Source organism: Phyllostomus discolor, chromosome 2 (genome assembly GCF_004126475.2).
Source record: "Phyllostomus discolor isolate MPI-MPIP mPhyDis1 chromosome 2, mPhyDis1.pri.v3, whole genome shotgun sequence".
In the NCBI taxonomy this organism is placed as follows: domain Eukaryota; kingdom Metazoa; phylum Chordata; class Mammalia; order Chiroptera; family Phyllostomidae; genus Phyllostomus; species Phyllostomus discolor.
The window spans coordinates 138,172,872-138,192,203 of NC_040904.2; the positions used below are offsets into that span (position 1 = coordinate 138,172,872).

General features: G+C 37.2%; 1 protein-coding gene across 1 annotated transcript in view; it reads right to left on the reverse strand.

The window, feature by feature from the left end:
• Positions 1–673: 673 nt before the first annotated feature.
• TMTC2 (transmembrane O-mannosyltransferase targeting cadherins 2) overlaps positions 674–19,332 on the reverse strand; it is a 399,848-nt gene continuing 381,189 nt past the window's right edge. The window contains exon 12 of the mRNA XM_028532039.2: positions 674–3,363. Within this exon, the coding sequence (XP_028387840.1) occupies positions 3,184–3,363 (180 nt within the window). The 3' untranslated portion in view covers positions 674–3,183. The remainder of the gene's footprint in view (positions 3,364–19,332) is intronic.

Here is a 19,332-nt window from a genome sequence, read left to right on the forward strand (position 1 = left end):
TAGGACAACAAGGGGACAAGCTTGCTGCTTTGTGACCTGAACAAGCTATTTCATATGTCTCAGCCATGGTTTCCTTAACTGTAAGGCTGGAGCATAACCTGACACATCCATAGAATGGTTAGCAGAAAATAAAATCTTTATAGCTAAATTTTATCCTATAATAAAGGAATTTAAGCCCTACACAATCATATTATTACATAACAACAATTTAAACAAGACTATAGAACTCTCCATCTGTCAGTTTGCCACCTCGTTTAGGACCAAAGGTTTCTTTATACCTGGCCCCTGAATGTGCCTCACCCATATCTCTCAGCAGAATAGGGCTGTGCTTTTTTCCTCCAGAACCAGAACTAGAGGATCAGGGTCTTCTGGAAATGGCTGTTTTTACCAAGCAACCCAGGAAGCAGAGAATTGGTCCTGCTTGGGATATTTTCTAATAGTTTCCTATTATAGTTTACCTACAAAACAAAAATTATATCATCATTTCTGAACATGGCAAATCTGATTTCAACAACCCTAAAAAGTAATGATCATGCATTATACATTAGCCACATTCTGTCTCCAGTTGACTCTCAATCGCCACCTTTTAAAAATCATCCCCTAGTCCTGTTAAAATCCATGGGAGTGTAAGTGCTGTTGGTGTAGATGATTTTAAAAAGGCTGACACAATGTATTTGTTATTAATGCTTTATTGTTGAAAACAAAATTGAAATTCTCTGGCACATAAAACAATTATTTCTACAAAAGGAAAGCCTACAAATCTTGATAATTTATACAAATAACAGTTTCTCAAAAAATAAAATTTTAATTTAGTAAACTTGTCTTGTGCTCTATATTTTTAGCACTGTCTGCAATAACCCACCATAAATCCCTGAGCGGAGACATTTTTTGACCATGTTCAATAGCCCCCCCAGCCCTCCCCCTAAGTTGGTCTAAACCCAGCCCTGGAATGAAAGGTGTCAGGGACATCTTGTTATGAAAGATCCATGCATTTCATGACACAGTCCGAGTTATTAATGCTCCTTGAGAACTGGGTCAACATGGAGTGCCTCTGCTGTGCGATCAGCGAGCCTATTAAGAACCAAGTGTTTTGAAAGGAAGAACCGTAACAATAAAAACACATAAAGTGTTAAGACTAGGAAGTCATCATAGGTCAATAACTATTTAAATAAATAAAAATGTTAGACATTGAATTCATCTCTATATCCTTATATTAAATTCCTTATTTATAATTTTTTATTTTTGCAATTGCCAATGCAGGAGAAGATGAAAAATACACTTTAACCCACACTTTTGGTTTGACCATGGGTTTGTTGTTGCAAAATGTTAAATATCATTCTGAGAACACAGTGATTTAGTTATAATTTAACTTCTGGCCCCTCAATGAAATGTTTACAAAATACCAAACATATTAGGAGGGCCTTCTTATTAATGCTATCAACAACTCTCTCTCACTACATTTTCCCTTCTCACAAAAAACACTAGTGTCCTAGGAACATCACTTTAAATTCTTTATCCCACTGTATTCAGATATGCAGAAAACACAGAATATGGAGAAAACGTACTATGATGTATTTGTAGGTCCAGCTTCCTTTTAATAGGAATGCTGACCATATAGACATGGAACATAAGTGGAAAGGAGAAAAAGCTAATTTTGAGCTGCAAGGAATTGGCTTGATGAATCAAGTTTTGTTTTGTTATTTTGCTATGGTAGAATAATAAATAAATAAATATATAGAGTATTGTATTTCTACTTTCTCTATGAAGAAGCTGCTAGTGGACTGTTTTTACAAAGTTAATTTTTAGTAGCAAAGTTTGACTTCAAGTCAAAAATGTTCAACAAATGTTCTTCTCTAGTTCACTAATATGCTTTTACTCGTGAAATGATTGTTGAAGTGGTTACTAATAGGTAATGAAATAAAATACCAACTTCGCAAGTGAAAAATGGTTTTCAACTGTAAAAAGCATGTGGCAAAAGACGTAAAAACACACAGGCCAATGCTACACTCTACTGCAGTTTAACATAAGAAGTCATTTTTATGTCTTTTGGGGAAGAGTGAAATATGAAAAATACGATAAAAACAATTCCTTAAAAACTTATCAGTATTACTGTTTTGGTACCTACTATAAAGAAAGTGATTAGCCTTCCATACTAACTTCCTCCCAAACATGAAGTCATTGGCAGCCATCATTACACCCCTTTGAGCAAACTTGATCTTTTAACCGGCAACATCTGGAAAGCACAAAGCACCTTCCCTTTTTGTCAAGTAGCTCCTGGATAGTTATTGGAAGTAGACACTTTTAAGCTTCCTTTTGATATAATCCTTATATAAGCATGCACATTCACCAGGTATAGCCATTTTAAAAAGGTAATTTCAAAAGCTTAAGAATTAATACAGTGGATTCTCCTAGATAGTTTTGGGGGAAATAACGGTGACAGTAAAATAAAAAATGCCTGCCTGGCACGTATGAGGCCTCCCCAGCCCCTCCTACAACACCAGTGTGAAATGTGGGTCACTCTACTCTGCACAACCTCTTCTGAACATGAAAAGCAAATTATACCCCAAAAAGTGAAGACTGACATCCAAATCATAAAATGTTATATGTACTAGTCAGCAAACAACTTTAGATTCTGATAGGTCCTGGCATAGTGCTTTTTAAAAAAGTTTTCTGAGTTTCAGAAATCGATAAGCAGGCTGCCCCAAAGAGGGAAGACAGCAGCGTCAGGATGACTGGCCAGCCCCCTAGGACTCACACTGCGCCTTAACCACTCCTATGAACATTTGACCTCAATAGTTTACAGTGGCTGAATGGACACTGGGGCTTCCACTCACAGTGTTTCAGAAACAATATAATTTCTAAATTAGCTTTCAAAAATGAACAGAATTTGAAAGTTAGACCCTAACCCCTCTGCAAGAATGCCAAAATATCCTGTTTTAAGTGCTCTGGTTTAGTTCTATGGGTAACAATTACATCCTTCGGGAGGTTTCCAATGTTCCCCCCATTTTTGGTGTTAATGGCTGTGCCAACAGCAAAGTGGATACTCCCAGAAGTGGCTGTGACCTTTGCGACGTCTGCCCTAGTTTTAAAGTCCAAACTAGCTCGTCATAGCACTGCTGGGAAATCCTGTTCGTTAGTGAAGCCAGCTTAAATTAATGGAGGACCAGGTACCGCCCTCGTGTGTCAGGTCTTGGAAGTCTTTAAGCCTTGTTTTTCCATGATGTTCCAGAGCTTGCGGAGATTGGATTGCGTGATGACGTCATCGGGCTTGAGCTGCAGCGCCCGCAGGTAGTTGGCCTCCGCCTTCTGGAGTCGGCCGTTGAGGTGCAGAATGGCTCCCAGGTTCATCAGCGCCGCTGGATACTAGGACCAGAGAGGGGGAAAAATGATTAAGAGGAGCTTTCAAAGCTTTCTTTCAAGGAAGGCAAAAATCTTCATCCACTTATGCAAATGATTTCCTTATGTCTGGAGGCATTTTATGGAAGCAATTTAGCAATTTATACAAACAGACAAAGATAACTAGGAAGGGAAAAAAAAAAGGTTTCCTTGCAGCAGCTGTATACTTTGTACCTTAAAAAGGGCAGGCAGGCAGCTAGGGGAAAAGTTTTCTTCTTTTATGAGAAAGCATGGGCTACATATGAAAACCTAGTAACCTAGTCAAGTTGTACTTTTCTGAGAAAAAAGTTGAAAGTTATACAATTTCAGACTCAGAATTACACTTTTTTCCAACTCAACACCAAGAAATAAAACTTAAGTGGGAAAAGTTGACAAATCTATGTCCACTCACTTTTTGTTTCCTCTCCTTAGCAATATTCCATGCCACTTACAGAACTATAAATAAATAAAATATACTGTAAAATTTTACTGATGCTTTCAGGGTAAATGCCCTGAAAAAAAAAATCAGATGCAACCATTCGAGTCCTTTCCAGATCTAACCCAAGTAGTTTAATGAGACAAAGTCCTCATTTTTAAGTCAAACAGTTCTTAAACTTCTAAGAGTGAACGTTTACTATAAATATAGCAAAGTAAAAACACATGAAATAGACAAAATATGGCACAGAAAATGTAACCTTTATTGTTGTTTTGGTATTTGTTTAAAAGTAATTTGCAAAGAGATTTTTCTGTAATATGTGATAATTGCAATATAAAGTTATCAATTAAAAGGCAACGTCTAAAAAAAAGTATGAGTTATGTAGCACTAGTTTAATACAGGGGTCCCATCCCCAAATTATCAAACAGTAGTTAATAACAAAACTCCTTCCCAAAGGAAAAAACATTTGACTTGCTATCTATTGGTAAGGGCTGCACTGCTCTTGTCTTGTCCCTGGAACTTTCTGGCTAACAGACAGGAGTTAATATTTTGGCAGTTACATAAATGCATATTTCAGATATAAGATAAAACAAAAAGTGTTTATGCTAAGATTATGTTTTCATTTTTCAGATGATGTCAACTCTTAATTGTCCTGGCAAATCTGATATTGCCTAAAATAATTCACAATTATTTTTATGATTTAGTACTTTCATAATGCATGTACTTTTCAGCTGAATTCATGTGTCCCCATTCTCTACTATAAATTATTTCTGAACCAAAGCAATACTGGGGAGAGGGGTGAATAGCTCAGACTAAACCTACTGGGAAAGAAGATCAGATTTAGATTTTAAGAGATGAGGATTTGAGTTCTTGCTCAACCACCACTGAAACTTTTTGCTGAAGCCCTCTAGTACATTGTGCCTCAATTCTTTGACTTATGAAATATTGAAATAACATCACCTTGTTACAGAAAATAATGTAGCACCATACATGCATATGGTAGAAACCCTACAAATGTCAAGTTTATGTTCTTCATGTTTGAGGCCTAGCAAAGGCATGTTTGTGATATCTATGTTGCTGTACATACATTACAATTTTTAATTCAATGGCTACATAACATGTTTCTGGGTGTACACCAAAATTCTCTTAAGTCCTCAACTACTGGGCATTATTCTCCAAGTTTTCAATAGCCTTTCCAAAAACAATGTTACAAATATAAGCTACTTTTGACCTTCAAAAACCTTTGGTCAAGATGACTCCACACTTCTCAAGAAACATACAGATGGTCAATATCTCATTTTAAACACCAATCCAAATAAACATAGCTCCAAATTACATGTGCAGTGAATTGCTCCACATTGGAAACCGAAAACAGCATCACCTACTCTGTCTTCCTAAGAGAAAGTGTTATCATAACGCCCATTATTATCTTGTGCTTGATGCCCGAACACATTTCTGAATTATGTCCCTTCACAGAACTTCACACCACTATCAATAAATAGCTACTAAACTTGATAGTGAAGTGTGTTCACAGTCTGAATTTCTAGAGATGCTAAACAGATTAAATGCTCAAACTTCCTGCTGTCCTGAGTAAGAAGAGAGGAAATGGGGAGGGAGAACCATGGTTGGAGACCATCCCTTACTTAACAGAAACAGAAGAGGCCCAGTGACTGGGGTGAGAGAAACCAGATGGCTCTGTGGGATAGCTGTTATTTCTTGAATTACTTTATTATCAAAGTGTCTGTACCTAACTATAATTGCAACTCAAGGGGATTTTCAAAAACACTCAGAGGTTACTGAGTCACACTGCCTGGGTTCCAATGGCAGTTCCACCCCAGAAATATGTGCACTTGGACAAGTTGAATGAGCAGGTGAGACCTCACTTTCTGCAAGAAATGGGATAAAAACAGTGCTTCTTTCCTAGAGTTGTTGAGATTAGGAGACTACATATTATCTTTTTCCTCTTCTTTTCTGTCTCCTTATCATCTCAAAAACACAAAGCAGAATCTCCTTGTCATTGTGCCTCAATGACTGCTGAATCCAAAAAACTGAGGTGTTCTAAACTAGCTCTTCCTTCACTAGTTTTTTTAGCCTTTCTTAGGTTAAACCTGGAAGACAAGGTTGTGATAGTAGGTGGCTAAGTATACCAAGTCTTTACTATTATTATTAAATTGCAGCCTGGGTTCTTCTGTCCTCAGAATACTTTGAGTCACTTCCCTACTATCTAATGATAAAAAAAGATGTTAATATTATTTTAGGAAAATATAATGAAATCTGTTATCAAATGAGTCTGAATGCTAATTATAATGGTGTTTTAGAATAACTTTAATTTTGCATAATCCATACTAGCCTGTTACTCATTAAACAAAAATAATCAAAAACTTTCATGAAGTTTATCAAAATCAAATTATGAAGCTAATGTGGGATAATGGATCTCATGCAAGTTCACATAATACTCATTAATTTCGTTCACTAAAGAATAGAAATCCAAGTAAACTAAAATGTTCATATTTAAGAACATCATTTGATATTTTAAACAGGTTTTTAATTTTAAATAGATTACTGTCTTCAGAGGAAACATTTTGAATGTATGTATTTTAATAGAATTAAAAGTCCTTTGTTTTAAAAATCAGTGAACATATGTAATGCTTATTAAAACGTCCCTACAGATTCTTATTTGCATCAATGGGAACTGATGAAATTCACATCCCAGTACATTCAAATATGACATACATATCCATTGCCTTGGGTAACTGCTCTGAAAGTGTCAAAAGTTACCTTGACATGAACAATTTCATGTGTAAAAACTTTATGAATAAAACTGGTTACAGACTACTTTCTCATTATAACAGTTATTTTCTCTTTTCAAAGATAAGGACTCTATCTTCTAAATTCATCATATGTCCCCTCCACAGCAATCACAAAGGTAAATTAGTAGACGCCCAGTGAACTGAATACCTCCAGGTCGTCTAGCCTTGCTGCAAAAACAAAAGTTCAGGGAGTGCCATCAGCATCAGCTTGGTGCTTGACAGAAATGAAGAATTTCAGGTACCACCTACTGAATCAGAATCTTAATTTTAACAAGGTACCCAGGTGCTTTGCATGCTCATTAAAATTTGAGAAGCACTCTTCTAGAAGCCATTGCCATTTCCAGATCTAGATTATATCATTTTATGGCTTCTGAAATGAAGGCTTTTTTTCCTTAAATAATAGAATGGAGTTCCTATACAACAAAGTATGTCAGATCAAATGTCTCTTCTCCCATAAAATACAATTCTTCTCTTGGCTGTACACTGTATTTTTTGGAATATAAGACCCCCCCCCCCAGATTTGGGAGGAAAGGGGGGTGCATCTTGTAGTCTGAATGTAGCTTGCCTGGCTTGCTGGGAGTGGGGGTGGTGGTGGAATGGGGTCATAGGTTATTAAATATTTTACCACATTTTTTTACTTCAAATTTTTTTTTTCTATTCTCCTCCTCTAAAACCTAGGTGCACCTTATGGGCCGGTGCATCTTATAGTCCTAAAAATATGGTAATTACTTAAGGTAGTGAGTATTTAAATGGGGCTTTATTAACAGAATCATAAATGACTGAATATACTTAGAGAAGAAGGAATTAAAAAGCCTTTCCATAACCAAGTAAGAGCCTGTAAGGTTTCTAAATAGACTCAAAGATGACCTAGCTGGATAACTGAAATGCAAGCAGTCCAGGTGACGGCTGGCTGACTGCACACTGGGTGTCACTGCTGTCTGCCAGCCATGACTCATGGGCTGGAGAACAGAACCCAGCTACAACTGCTGATGTCTTCCCTCACACACATCCTCTTTTATTAAAGACAGCCGATGAAATTTGCAGCATGTTAACAAAGGCAGGCAGCAGCTTGCAACCCAGTAACATGGGGCTTGTGGCTCCATGCTACAAATGACACCACCTCCTACTTCACAGACTAGAAAGAAGAACCAGACCTTTCTTGTTTCCTTGAAGAGAACAGATGCTTTACATCAAAAGAGCTGACTGGCAGCCATGCGGAGGCAACAAATGACGTCTTTTTTCAAGTCTCTAGGGAATTTGCCTTTATTGTTACTTTACTGTGGTCTTTGGCTTAATTTTCCAGCACTGGAAAAAATAGCAAAATTAAAATAATACATGTATATTGGGGTGTGGCAGAGCAAAGATGACATTATAAAGGTCTGATGCTGGACTAATGCCCTTCAGGCTCCCAAGGACCTGGTTCAGCTCACAGGGTCTCCTGAGCACACAGGAGTGGACTGTGATTTTCCCACCTGTCTCTATTATGTAGTCTCAGAAAGATCTGCAGGGCAGCAATAGGGAGACCATAACGAGATTTAGATTGGGAATTCAGGTTTCTGTTGGGAATAGGACTCAAACTAGAGCTTTGAACAGAAGACTTGGGCCTAGACAAAGGAAAACGAGGGCTTGGTTGAAATGTTCTGATTTCAACCAAGAGGTAGAAACCCAAACAGTAACTGCCTCTTTGTGAACAATTATGAGTCCCTATGGCCACTTCCCTTTTCTGAAGCTAAATTAACAGCCAAGGGAAGCTATGAAAAAGATAGAGATAATACACCAATATTTCTAATTTTATAAAAATATTCCCATTTAAACTGTTGCTGAAATCATCTCTCTAACTATATATTTACTGTCACAGAAACTAAATAACTTTTGGACAAGAATAACTTCTTACCCAGCTTTCACTCAATTAATACACTATACATATTTGGGATAGTTTTAAGATAAGTACCTTTAACTTTCCTTCTGAATAATTTACAAATTTAAATGAGTTTGCATGGTCTGAAGTTTTTAAAGGATTCTCACTCTTTTTCAAGTGGTTACCAAATCACCTGATGAAGGCTGCACACTGCCATTCACCTGGATTTAGCTGGAATTGCTCAACTGAATTCAACTGAATTTACTGGAGCAGTAACTGTACCATGATGCTTAAAAATTAATGGTATAAGCATTAAAGAAAAATGTTCATGAAAAAGAGTATTTATGCATAAATTGAAGGGTTCTCTTTATATTTATTATGCCTTGTACATGGCAGATATTTAATAAATAATTACTGAATTCAAGTTTTCAAGATTGTCAGGCTCATGGACAAATGTGTAACATGAACTGAGACAAAGATAGAGACCTTATTTCCCTCAGTGCCAATATCACTCCTCCTCCCCTGTCCCAATGGCCCAAGGCCATGCTAGTGCCCTAAATGAATCAGACTTGACTCCTCGCCCTCTTCCACCCACAAACCTGTGCACATATCTAAGCGTTGAGTCTTGAAAACTTCACTCCCAAATCTCCTTTACATGTGTGTTCTAATGATGCTCTGTCCCCTTCTCCCATGGTTTAAGCCCTAATAATCTTTTCTTGGTTTACTTAAATAAAATTATTTTGACAAAAAAGAGTAAATGAATGGGTAGTGTGATAGATTAGATGAACACAAGAGTAAAGTCATATGAAGGTTTTCTCTTTATTGTAAATAAGGCAGGCATATAAAATTTCAGAGAATATAAAAAAGCTGTCTACCTGCCAAACGAATAAAATTTATAAAGACAACTGAAGCTCCCAAATATCTTTTACTACCCTATCTTGAATCACTTCCATCCTCCCAAGAAAACCACGATCCCAAAGTTGGTATTTATCATCTCAGTGGATGTTTTATACTTCTTTTTGTGTAGCCATAAAAATGGGTATATTCAAAGGTTTTAATTTTATACATTTTTCATTATCCTTCATGGGATGTCATCCTACCAAGCACCAGACTGAAACTTAAATTTTCACTCATCATTTTGTTTTTCAAATTTCCATGTTGATATATGTAAAGTTTAGTTTTTTGTTTGTTCATTTTTTTTCACATGGACCCCAGTGAATGACTACCATTCTCTCAAGGACAGAAATACAGATTCTTCGATACAGGGCTGTCCTCAGTATTCCGGTGAACATCTCTACACACACTTATGGGAGAATTTCTTGGAGTGGAATTGCTGGGTCAGAGGGGTCTCTGACATTGCCAAAGAACACCAAATTGTTCTCAGTGTGATTGTATAAAAATGCATTAGCATCGATATGTAACAGGAGTCTCTTGAATCCATATCCTTCTTAACACTGACCATTTGAATTTCTGGAAAGTGAAAGTTGTAAAATAGTATCTACTTGCTTTCTTCTTCCTGATTGCTAGAAGTTAGTTAATATTTTCATTTTTATAAGTTTAATAGCTTTTTACATGTTCTCTTCAGTGACCCACCCTTTCTTTAACATTGGACAGAATAAGCCTTGTAAGGGCTGTCACCTACATGGTGATATTTGAAAGGTAATTACAAAGCTCCTAAAACCTCAAAACAGCCCGAGTAGGACTGTCTGCCTTGGGGTTCTCCTGGTCAGGGTCACTTCCCTAAGACTGACAGCCACATACACACAGTTTCTAAGATGAAAACTGTTAGACACAAATGGAGTGTCATTGATATAGGTTCGGTTTCAGAAGTGGGTGAGAGGACGATGACCAGACTCCGAGGAGCTAGAGGTGGGTTGTAGACAGGGCAGCAGAATCTACCGAAGCCTCTCACATTAACTATGGGGAACCTTAGCTAATAGCATACAGAATAGACTTTTCTTTATCTAGAAAAGGTTCTGCTCCTTTATCTTTATCTAGACTCCTTGCTTTCTGGCTTCCTTCTTCATTCCTTTTCTCAGGGACAAGAAGAAAATTTAAGATGAACCATATGTTTCATATTCTCTCTATATCACCCTCCATTTTCTACTGGCACTGCCTAGTTTAGCATCTTATCCTACTGTTAAATTCCAATAGCCTCCTTGTGTGTTCTCCACCTCCAATTTCTCCCTTACTGCAATCTATCTCCCATCTAACCATATGTCTTTCTTAGCACCAGTGGGGTTTTGGAGGGTCAGCCTGTGCCCAAAGTTAGACTCGTCAGTCCATGTGCTGTTCTGAGCGTTCATTGCTGGTTAGAGTGCTCCCCTGACAAAGCTCTTCTTCCATTCTCTGTTCAACAAAGTTCTGCTCATTTTTACAAGTTTAGCAATCCCTAATTCATAGCTTACTTCTCCGTGTTCTCAAAGTACTGTCGGCCTACATTAATTGCAACACTTACCACAATGAATTATCTCCATTTGTTTTAAGTGTCTGTGTGCTTTGCTGGAGGGTGAGACAGACAGCAAATTTACTGTAGTTGTCTCTACAGTGCTAGTTCCAGGCTCTGGCATATGAAAGAAACTCCATGAATGCTCACTGAGAGAAGAAAAAATTGTATGGTTTAGCAGGGATAGCTGCCCTAGAAGAGGTATATTCTAGCCCAGTCTCAATGTAATATAACCACAATTATTGAGCACCTACTACATGGCAAGGGCATTGCCAGATACTTTAGATAAGTGGTAAACAAGAACAATATATATATATTTTTAGTCTATATGTGCCTTCAGCTTAGAAGGTGTACATTCATTATCTTAATTATGCTCCTCAAACTTATGAGGTAGGTATAATTGTTGCCCATGCATTGTTCTAAGCACAATAGGGGATTGCACAGAGGAAGGATTCTCTGCTCTGACAGAGTCTGTCCTCCGGGACATGAATACAAATTCTCATACTGCACAGAAGACTCAGACCTGCCCACAAAGGAGATGCTAACGCTCAGCTCTGCAGGAGAGGGAGACTATAATTTCGAATTATCAGGTTGCTTCAAATCTTACACTCTTCCAAAATCAGAATCGTATACAAACAACCTTTGAAATTAGTGGGTCATATTAAAATCAGTCTGTTACTTTTTAAAAGTGCTTTTAACAAATTTCTGAGAGCAGAGCCAACAGTGGAGAGAAGCCCTAATAAAGAAGAGTGAATTTCAAATTTTTTGGAGATTAAAATGTCAGTAGTGAGTTATCTGTGAAGTTAACCCTTCTGAGACCAAACCAAAAATGGAGAAAGAAATCTTATTAAAAGTGAAATATATTAATACAATAAACAAAAGATCTATCACAAAATTCTGTGACAAAACAAAACCCACAAGCAATTCAATGCGCCCAGCTGAGAAATAATAGTTCTTTGTAGTCGTATTTTCAATAGTTATATTTTGAATAAATTATTTCTGCAAAAAGATTTACTGAAGTATACATAGAACACAGGAAACAACAGGAAATCTAGCAGTGTCGAGGCAAATTCTGACAGATAATACAAATGATTCATTTTGTTTCTCAGTTTCAATGCAGTACTTGTGTTTTTGAAATAGCTTTGAACAAAATACAACAGACAGGTGACAAGTAAGACACATGCTGCATTAAGGGAGTAGTTTCCATTTGTTGTTGACACATTTTACCTTGTCCAACATCTGTTCCATCCAAGCAGGTGTTACAAGAATGTCCATTTAACTTTATGATGAGTGTGCAAGCCACAGTGTGGAGTGCTATTCATTGCTATGGCAATCAAAATGCCAACAGCTGTAGTTTGGGGGACAGCAAACAGAAATGGCAACAGAGTCATTTCAAAGGTGGTCGTTACTTCTAACAGATTTTAAAGTGTATCTACTCAGTTAAGAAAATGATCTAAAAATCATTCTTCACTGAAGATATTTTTTTTTCAAAGACAGGTTTTCCTGATGTCCATAATTTCACAAGAATGTCTCCCTCATGAGCCAAATAGAAAACCTAGATCTGGGTCATCTAAGTTTCACTCATAGCTTTCGTGAAATGTAATCACTACACTGTCTATGATTTGAAATAGCATGTAGCTTACCACTGCAGTAAAACTGTTAAATAAACATTTTACATAAGTGAGAAAATACATGATGACTTAAAGTGCACGCAGATGAGAAAAATAGAAATTTCTTGAATCTGAAGACACTGAAGGGAAGAAGTTTAGAAAGGAATCTGCACAAGAAGAAAAATCATCTCTATCTTTAAAACACCAAGCACTAGCTTTCTGTCCTTACTAATCTAGATAGTTCTTACAAACCCCGCTGCATCTCCTCCTTTTCTTTGAACCAAATTCCTTGCCTGTTTCTACATCCAAATATGATTTAAGCAACATAATTCACTCTACACTTTATTCATTACTTCTTAGCATGAAGGGGAGGGAGGAACATATGCATGCTTTCTCAATCATAATCATATCACACAGAAGGAATTCCAGCTGCACCGGCCATCCAAGTGTGTATGTGCGAGCGTGAGTTTGAATATATTCAATAAAATGATTGTTCATTCCAAGGAGTTGGAACATGTCACTGGAATAATCATGTGGTTATTAAAATATATTTCAGAGATATGTTGGAAGTTGGTATTTGGGCCTTACAAAACTGAAGAACTCAACTGTCATGGAAGATAGAAGCAGAGAGCTAATTTTTGGAGGGGGAGGCTGCTGGCTTTTTTGTGTGCTAAGCAAACTGATCATCTGATCAAAAAAAAAAAATACAGTACTGCCAGAGGTATAGGTATACTACATTGACAAAAATCAAAGTTATACTGGAGTAAAGCTCAACAGAAGCCATGGCAATTAAATTCAGGAAGTTTTTAAACCTGTGTATATCAGTCTTCCAGCTGACTTCTTTGTTGGCCAATAAGTAGCTTTCATTTGATGGCCGTCAACTGGAAGATACTAGTTTGCATATTTTGGAAAGCACAGATTTGTACCTAAACAGGCCTTACTGAAAGGACATATTTTTTAAAATTATGGAAATAGTATGTCAGAGACTTCAAAACAGTGGATTAAAATTTAGGTTAGGCATATACACTGTAAAGATGGGAAAGATTTTTTTTCTTCTCACAAAGCAGATGGGGATCCTGGTGTGAACAAGCAAGATTCCAGGAGTGACAGTGTCATCCAGAGTAATCATATTACAGCATGACATTAGAAGGCAGCGACTGTCCGTCCACAGAATGAGGAAACACGTTCCACTGAGAGAATTTACCCTAGGCTTCACGCACATAGGAAGTGGAAAATTCTGTGAACGCTCTGAGTTAGGATGACCAGATCAAACATAACAAGCAGGAGCAAAGCAATTCCTCCAGGAACTATTAATCTTTCCAAGGACTAAAAATAAACTGTAAACACACTGTCTAATGCATGGCATTCTATTTGCACTTTTATAGAGCCAAGACTTTGTTGATATATGCTTGGAAAAATAATGATGCAAGATCTTCACACATCATTTCAGAAAATATTCCATCAGGACACACCAATCAAGGTGAAGCCATGCTATACCCCAAGCCATTACACTTGCCAAATATATACACAATAAACATGGCTTGTGTATATCTAAACTCATGGCAAATCAAGGGAGCTTTAATGGCAGAGCTTCTGCCACTAGCAGAGCATGAGCTCACATATTACCCTATAGATCTCTACGTTCATTGCTCTTCTTGGCTATATTTCTGAAATGTTTGTTTCTGAAATCGCCACATTCAAACTGCATCAATCATCTTCCTGAAAGCCTGCAGAGTCAGCACGTTTGTGTATCTATGAGAAGGGTTTAAAGACTAGCTCGATGACTTTTTTCTTCTAATTGCTTCCAAAGCTGTATATAATACAGATTTTTGTATTGCCTTTAACTATTCTACCAACGTCTGATCTCTTTTCTGAGTGACTGGTTTTTGAAAACACTATACCCTTACTTTCCTGTCTTTCTTCCTTGGTTTATTGTGTTAATATAAAACAAGGAATGAAGCAAGCAAATAGTACGCAATTGATAAGGCATCCCACAACCCAGAGTTGAAGCAACTGCTGGCTTCAAATACATTTATCGGACACTTATTTACCCACACAACACAAATAACACCCTAAACAATACTTGAAAAGGAAGGTAAAAAATAAGTTATTTTGGACCCAATGATTAATTTTCATATGTCAACTCTGATTTCTTTTCAACACATCTTCAATACTGAGATAAACAATTCTGATGATTATGTGATACATGTCAAACACATTCGCAAAATCACAGGGTAATACATTTTCACCAACTCAAAAACAATTTTGTGCTGACAATGCAACAACCTCAAAAAGTGACCTGATATTTGACTACAGAACAACCTGGCCACATATTCATGTCCAAACAAGCAAAACAAAAAGTACTTCTCCAGAAGCACAAGAAAAGGCCCATCATGTAGGAAATGAGAGGCAAAATCCTTTTCTGCTATTACAATTATTCTTAAAACAAAGTATGCTATGAATACTTTACTATATCTAATTAAATTGTAGGCCATTTGTCTCATAAATGCTTAATGTTCATTACATATTATAATTAAATTGAAATCCAGTGACTTGAAATGGCTCATAGAAATTAAGCTATGCTCTAATGCCTATAATTCAACACTTTTATTTACTTCAGTCAAAGACAGAAGTTTAAGAACTTTGTTAATTTCTTTGGTTCATCCAAGAGAAGTAGGAATTAAATGGTAATTATGAAGGCAATGTTCGTAGAAAATTGAGTCCTGGATGCTGAGTGGGCACAACCACTCACGGTGGCCCTGGGACTGGGCTGCCTCTGGCAGAGAGGCGGGAGTGCACATGGCTTTGTTTAATGCTGGGTCACTGAACTCCAGAATCGGAGAACCCTGAGAGGAAAGGAAGCAGGGCCATCCCAAGAAAAGGGGAACCAATGAATTAAGATATATCTTATTTACTATCTGTTCCATAATTGCCATTTAGGGAGGGCAAAAAGAAAATGTGTTACAATGAAACAATAAAATTTCAATAAGAAAGTCATTAAGGGGCCTTTTGTAGGCTGCAAATAGTAAAAATGACATGTGTTCTGATGACCTCTGACTATAATTCCTAAGATAAATCTGAGTTCTTCAATTACTTTATCCATTTTAGCCAATTTTAAAATTTCTTCTTTAAAGGTAATTTGTTTATTCACGCATTCATTTAACATTGAATTACTGAGTGTCTATATTGGGAATTCAGCAATACAAAAAAACAGTTAAAAATCCCAGGCTTCACTGAGTTTGTATTCTATTTGTAAGATACAGACAATAAACATGAGAAATAAGTAAAATATAGAGCATATTACCTTGCGATACATGACAAGGTAAAAAATACAGCAAAGAAAGGGTTTAAGGAGTGGATGTGAGGCGAGACCTCAACAAACTACAATCTGTGGGTCACACATCCCACTACTGGCCTCTTTAAAAATCTATATAGAGAACACTCAAAAGGAATAGTAATACATCATGGCACATAAAATTACATAAAATTCAAGTTTTAATGTCCATAAATAAAGTATTATGGGACATAACCACATTCAACTATGTAAGTACTGTCTATAGCCACTTTCATGCTACAATAGCATAGCTTAGTAGTTGGGACCTTAAGGCTGCAAAGACTAAAATATTTATCATCTGGTTTACAATATTAAATGAGGAAACCTGAAAAGGTCTTAGGGGAAGAGAGCCATTGAGTGAAGCATCGAAGGAGGTGAGGGAGTAGGCTGCTCAGGAGTGACACAATCTGACTTCTGCTCTGAACAATCCTGTGTTCAAAGTAGACTAAGGAAGGAGTTGATTTATGTATCATAGGTCAGGAGTGGTATTGATGTCTTTGACAGGGACAGCGGCAGTGGAAGTTGACTTATGCAGCAAGAAGAATGAGGCGAATTCACTGAAATGGGAAAGACTATAGGATAAGGCATGGGGAGAAGATCAGGAGCTCAGCTTTGGACTAATAGCTTGAATGGTCTCTAAAAGTGCAGATACTAAGTAGACACTGGTTAAATTAGTCTGGAGTTCAATGAACAGATCTTAAGTGGGGATATAAAGTTGGAAGCTATCAGTGTATCAATGCTATTTAAAGTCATGAGAGGGGATGAGATCTCTGGGAGAATGAGTATACTGAGAAGACTGAAGAATTTCAAGGTTAGGAGATGGATGGGTGAGAAGGGGACAGACACTAAGAGGGATCAGAGTTAAGAGGTGGCAGAGGGAGGGTGTCCTGGAAACCAAGTGAAGAAAGTGTTCCAGGAGGAATGAGTAATTGACTCTGTCAAATGCTACTCATAGAACAAATAAAATTATAACTGAGAACAAATAGATTTAATGTTGTTGAATGTTGCCCTAGTAACTTGTCAAAAGCAGCTTTGGTGACATCATTCGACAAAAAGCCTGTTTGGAGTTGGTCCAAATGAAAATGGAAATTTTTGCATAAAGGAAAGGAGAGAAACGGAGTGGTTGCTAGAGGCCGGAATGGGCTTCGGAGGCTTTTTGTGTTTGAATTTTTGAAGAAATGATGCGTGTCTAAATGCTGATGGAAAAATTCAGTGGTGTGGGAAACTGTTAACATAGGAGAGAGACAGAGACAGAGAAACTGAGGAAGAGGAAAAGGGGGAGTGACACAGGAGTGATGTCCTTAAAGAGTCAACAACAAAGACACTGGGTGAAGAAATAAAAAAGTTGGTTTGAGCTGGAAATATGGATAGTTTGTCCATAATGGGAGAAAAAGTAGCATTTGAAGGCACAGATGCTAACAGAGAGTTAGATGCGGTGATGGAAGCTCGTGGAAGTTCTCCCTGATTGCTGTTGATTTCATGTTGATTGAATGTGCTCTCGGTCGAATTAGCATTCCTTCACAGGAATGTTTTCTTTCTGGTCTCTTTTGGGTTATCATCTTTGTCTTTGGTATTCTATCATATTATGATGCTGAGCCTAGGTATATATTCCTATTTATTCAATTTGGGATATACTATGCTATATCATCCTACACAATTCTGGGATATTCATTACTTTACTCTCTTCTTCTGGGGCTCTGACTAGATATTAGACATTCATTCTCTTTGCATTCCCCAGTTTTCTAAACATCTCTTTCATATTCCTCATTTCTCTTTCCTGTGTGGCATTCTAGGTAATTCGCTTACATATATCTTCAGTTTTACTAATACTCTCATTTGTGACTAATCTAACCATTGATATTTGACTTCACTAATTATTTTCCTTTCAAGATCACTGTATTATCTTTTTCATATTTTATACAGAACTATTCTATATTCTGTTTCTGACAATGTCAACATGCTTTAGTCTTAAATATTTTGTTTCTACTGACTCTTATCCATGGTGGTTACTTCCTTGTGATCTTAATGATCGCTGAATTTTCTTTAATGAATTGCTTGATCTTAACCTAAGGAATCCAGCAGTCCTGAATTGGGAATGCTTTTCTCCACAGAGGATTTGTGTCTGCATCTGCAAATTGACAAACAATTCTACCAACCTAGAAAAACACCACATTCCCCCTTGGGGGTCTTGCCTCAATTACAGGCTCTGCTTTACCATATTAGCGTAGGAACAAGGTTCATCGACCAGAACACAGGGCTATTATTGGACTCCATGCTCACAATAACCTTGCTTGTACAGGTGACTCACCACGTAGAATCCCAAACTCCAGTTTGAAGATGTTTTCTTTTTATTTTTCTTCCTTATTCCAACCTCTCATTGGAAAAGTGGTTCCCCTATCTTCTTGATAGCCCCAGAGCATTTTGGAAGGAGAACATTACACTATCCTCTACCAGAGGAGAGAATCTCTGTGCTCTACTTGTACTGAGAGTAGAAGCTTTTGTGATTATAAAAGTCATTGAAATACTGACAGTTTTAGAAGTTGACTTCAGAATTTACAAGTAATGAAGAACTGGTCAACAACAATTATGTAGCCTGCATCCTGGGTGTAAGACCATGCTAACTAAAAGGAGGAGTTAAAAGGGAAGTGAATCTTGCTCTCAAAATGTTTTCAAACTCAAGGGAAGGGACAGTGGCAAATAAAGACAAGCAACATAAATAGAAGCATACAGACAACCAATGACACACTTTGACACCCTCCTGGAATGTCACGCACTTTGGACAGCCCTCCAGTTTGTTTAGCTACCACTGAGAACCACTACCAAGCCACAGTTTAGGCATCAGAATTATGTAGTGCTTTCTATAACACTTGTCACACGTATGACCATTTTGTATTTTGACGTGATCCCTTTCTTGTATTTCAGTGAAGATTCAGTTTATATTTATGCTGTCAGCAGAGCAATTTACTTCTTGCCAAGGTTAATTAAAATTTCATCCTCACAGAGTAAGAAAAAGGGATTTGCTTTTTTTCACCTAGTCTCTCCTTTTATCATTAAACAGCAGATTAGAGTGGCAAACACTGGCACTTCACAGACCAAATATATCTGTTGCTTTTCTCATTTACAGAAAGAATAAAAAATAACATACTTTCCACGTTGCCAGGATTGACATTCATAGGATGAATGAGGGACTCATGTGCTCTGCTTTCCTTGGTGTCTATCCCAAACTGAACTTTCTCTCACGTGGGCACAAATGTTCCCACAGGCATACATGTGCTCTCAGGGCCTGAAAGTGGCAAAGATCTACTCAGCTGCAAGTCTAATGTCAACATGTAGGCTAGTCATGTATGAATTACTGACAAGTATAATATTTCAGAATTACCAGTGCAATTATTTGTTCAATATGCATTGTAGGCAAAGCCCCTCGACCTTCTTTAGTCTTAGTGACATAAGGGGTCAAAAAGTC